Consider the following 4501-nt stretch of genomic DNA (forward strand, 5'->3'; position numbering starts at 1 on the left):
CTACATGTCTATTTATCCTTATATGGGTAGTTTTATTACATAGTTAGCTGTTGAATATCTACTAAAATAGTGCAATGAGTAATTGTTTATGAACAGATTGCCTTGGGATGGGAACGTTTGTGTGAATCCAACTTTATTTTTAATCAATAAGAATGCTATTCCGGCTAGTGTTAGGTTGGCATGGCGGTTTTCTTTACCACTTTTTACAATAAGTATATTTAAAGCTATAAAATTATTAAAACTTCTACCTTTCCTTCAGACGGTTGGATGACCAGCCTATTGTCATTGCGAAAACCAGCTTCCCGATGAATGATTCTTCTATCACATTCACCATTATTATGCAAATTTGATATTTCTGATCTGGTTATGTGAGGGGGGAGAGTTGTCTTGTTTTGCTACTTAACAAGAAAAATATTGAATTTTCACATGCTATTGATACTTGAGTAATTCTAAATGTTACAGATAAACTGCACCTATCTCATCAGGATAGAAATATTTGCAGCAACCCATGAGATGAGATTAATTTGTGTTTTGCTCCTTGGGCACTTATCAATTATTCCCATCCCTACTGCCATTATGTTTTATGCAATATAACTGATTCTAGCTTATTTTATTGTGTACCAAAATACGGATTTTCTTAAGTAGGGTAGCACTAACCAGATACTTCTGTCACAACTTTTCTGCAACCTCGTTTCCATTTGTTTTAAGAACAGCAAATAAATTCTATAGCCTAAAGACCGGTTAGTCACCTTGGAAGAGTTCATGAGAGCTACAGAGAAAAGAGAGTTTTTGGAACCAGAAAGCTGGGAGGTACTAATGACACTTTTGAACTAAGACTGATCGTAGTGATCAGCAAATGGCCCAACTGTTTTGAACTTTTAACCATCTCTCTAATTCTTCTTTTGTATTTATATGTCATTATTAACGACATTATAAAAATAAAATCCGAACAGTGAGTCTGAGGACACTGTGCATAATTCTCTCTGTGGAGCAACTTCATTGTTTGAAACCGAATGAGCATGCCCATTATGGCCACAGAATTTGAGCAAAGGAGTATCTTAAAGTTGGAAGCAAGAGAGAATTGTTTCACCTGTCTTTCCCTACAACATGTATACATTTTATCCCAAACCTGTCTGTGATTAAAAAATATTATATAGTTGTAATGCTGCTATGTCTGGAAATTTCTCTCCTTACAGTAATAGTCCATAGTTGCAAGGGAACCTTAAGAGCTTAAGAGCTTCTATTTTACTTCAGGGTACTCAAGGGAAATCATGGGGATATGAAAACTATGTATGTGGATAACCATCCATTAAAAAAAACCCAGTCCATATATTTTCTGGACTCAGCTTCATCCAAGGAAAAAGCCAAGAATAGTAGGCATAGTTCATCTTTGTTATTGCTGTGAGGAAGTGCAATCTGTTTAAGAAGCAGCTCAGAAGATGCTCAGACATAGCATCTTCTATTGGCAGGTGGTCTCTGTTGGGATTTTCTCTGTGATGTGGTAGACTTCAGTTCTTCTCCCTTTAATGAGGAGGAGGTTGATTGCAATTTGCTTTTTAAATTTACTCCAAAGGCAAATTGCTTCCAGGAATAGGGAAATGTGAAGCTGATGGAACAGTAAGGGCAATGTTGAGAAATTGTAGTCCTGCCTTTACTTGGGAGGAACGTTGGAGTGCTCCAAAAGCACAATTTCTCCTTATTCAAATGTAAGCAATCATCAAATATCTTAAATCTTGGGCACCGATATAGATATAGGTGAGTCTGAATTTTTCCCATTGAGCTTTCTTTTAAGGAGCTAAGATGTGTTGTTCTTGTTGTTTTTGAGACTCTGGACCAGCAGCAGGTCTTCACTGAAGAAGATCTGAAGGATTTTGAAAGTCACATTTTCCAGAAAGAAGATGAATTGCAAAAGCAGGCATTAGAACTTCAGAAAAAGAGGGAAGAGCTACAACAGCAACAAGACTTCCTTCAGGCTCAGAAACAGGAACTTGAAATGGTACAACTAGTTGCAAGCTTTCCTTTGCTTGTTTGGAAGCTAATTCATTTTGCTTTCAATAAGAAAGACATGAAGCATCACAATTATGCGGCGATGTATAGTGCCTATATAGGTAGTCCTCAATTTATGACCACAACTGAACCCAAAGCTGAGCTAGAAATTTGTTAAGTGAGTTTTGCCCCATCTTACGACTTTTCTTGCCATGTTTGTTAAGTGAATCACTGCAGTTAGTAAGCTAGTCACACAGTTGTTAAGTGAATCTAGCTTCCCCATTGACATGGCTTTATCAGAAGGTTGCAAAAGGGGATCACATGATCCCGGGACACTGCAACCTTCATTAAATATGAAAATTTGGATCATGTGACCATGGGGACACTGCAATGGTCACGTGAAAAATGATCATAAGTCACTTTTTTCAGTGCTGTTGTAACTTTGAATGATCACTAAATGAACTAAGTCGAGGATTACCTGCACTGCCTACATGGGATGGGCTCACTAGTGACAAGCATCCCCATACTGGAGAGACAGGGCCAGCTCTATTGATGGGCAAAGCGAATGTCAGATCCTTGGCAGTAACTTTATCTAAAGCAGAGGTGGGGAACGATGTCCCCTTTATGACTTGTGGACTTCAGCTCCCAGAATCCATGAGCTAGCCATGCTGGCTGAGGAATCCTGGGAATTGAAGTCCACAAGTCATAAAGCGGCCATCATTCCCCACCTCTGACCTAAAGCAAGAGTCGTCTTTAAAAAAATGTATTTAAAACGAAGCTGAACAACAGATTGTAGAAATTTCTACAACTGGATTACTTTTGTTTTAGAATCTTTTACGTTGTAGGACATAAACTTCCCCCATGTTTAGTGCCCTTTCTCTGAACTGTCTGTCTGTTAACCAGTTCACTAAAGGATGGGCAGTTGTCTGTCAGTGTTTTACGACCACCTAAATCCTTAGGCTGTGCTAGGTGTTATGGAAAGACTGCAGAAGGTTAATTAGTTTAGTATGTTGTTATTTTGTCCCTTCTGGTACTTTTTGCTTTATTTGCCAAAATAATGTGGCTGGTTTTGAGCACTTGAGTTCAGGAAAGAGGTGTCCTCTTGTAACTCTGTGATATGTTTCAGTTGTAAGTTCCTGCTTGGTTCATCAAAATTTCAGATTCCGTCTTCTTTTAACAGAAGAATCTGGCTTAGCATGGCAAGAAAGACCAGAAAGATAAATGCCAGTTTATTATAAGAAATGAAAATTTTGAGACCTTGATTTAAATGTTCTCCATCTTGTTACATGTAAATTCACTGTTTTACAGGCTGTTAAACAAATGGAACAGAAGAAGTTACAGCAAGGACATCCCCCTTCAGGTCCAGGTGGAGAACTGAAATTTCAGCCATGTAAGTAACTTTGTCTTCCTCCTGCTCTGTTCTTCTTCCATTGGTTTCCTTTTACTTGCCTGCCTAGTAAAAACAAGGCAATAAAATTATCTGCCGTTCTTTTACCACAAGAGTATACAGGCATTCCTCCACCGATGACTATAATGCAGGGGTCTTCAAACTTGGCCCTTTTATGACTTGTGGACTTCAATTCCCAGAATTCCTCAGCCAGGCACGCAGCAGGCTGAGGAATTCTGGGAGTTGAAGTCCACAAGTCACAAAAGGGCCAAGTTTGAAGACCCCTGCTATAATGGAACCTGGCCACTACAGTCAGAAATCATGACGGCCATTAAGTGAAACGCCAATGTGACCTTACTTAATGACCTCCCCATCCCTGCCTTCCCCAATGTGGTCATTAAGAGAAGCATGTGCTGGCACAGGGCCCCTGGGAGACCTAAAGCAGGCCCTGGCCTTGGCTTCCCCCACAGCCTGAGCACTTGTGCTTTGCTTTCTACCCTTAGCATCCCTGAAGGCCTTGGACCCGCTTCCTGCCAGAACCCCTCATGTTCCTCCCCCCCCCACCAATTACTTAGTTACTGTGGGATTGCAAAATCCCGGGGTCCCACTCCCTGCAGGACGGTGGTGACGTACGTCAGCCGAAACCAACGGACCTCGCTTCAGGTTAGAAAACACACGGACAACATGCTTCTTCAGGTGAGATGGCAGGCGAGATCCCGAAGGATCTCCGTGCCTCTCTTTTATTGGTACATTAGCGTCATAAAGGGGGGTTGTACAAAAAAACAATAGGGGGATGGCTCTTCATTGCCATATATGAAGTACACAAAGAACAGGAAACTTGAAATTAGGAGGTATTCATTCTTTGAGGTAGGCTTTTCAGGAGAAATGAAACTTAAGTCAGGAAATGAAACCTAAGGCAGGCTTCAGGCTTTTCAGGAGAAACGAAACCTGAGTTAAGGAACCAAATGGATGCAACATCTCCACTGTTTTTCTTTTTTAAGAAATCTCTGCTCCCACTAGTGGCCCCCTTCTACCTCCTCCGAGGCAGGAGGGGGTACTTCCATGAGAATGCGAGATTCCTGTTTGGAGGCAAGGTAAGTAATGGTGGATTCTTCATCCGACGATTCC

General features: G+C 40.7%; 1 protein-coding gene across 1 annotated transcript in view; it reads left to right on the top strand.

The window, feature by feature from the left end:
• Window positions 1-4501, top strand: part of LOC107298157 (nucleobindin-2) — a 27551-nt gene that overhangs the window by 14281 nt on the left and 8769 nt on the right. Inside the window, exons 8-10 of the mRNA XM_029286464.1 lie at window positions 730-810; window positions 1826-1996; window positions 3295-3376. Of these exons, the coding sequence (XP_029142297.1) occupies window positions 730-810; window positions 1826-1996; window positions 3295-3376 (334 nt within the window). The remainder of the gene's footprint in view (window positions 1-729; window positions 811-1825; window positions 1997-3294; window positions 3377-4501) is intronic.

This window comes from Protobothrops mucrosquamatus, unplaced genomic scaffold (genome assembly GCF_001527695.2).
Source record: "Protobothrops mucrosquamatus isolate PMUCROS unplaced genomic scaffold, P.Mucros_1.0 scaffold3749, whole genome shotgun sequence".
NCBI classification, from domain to species: Eukaryota; Metazoa; Chordata; class Lepidosauria; order Squamata; family Viperidae; genus Protobothrops; species Protobothrops mucrosquamatus.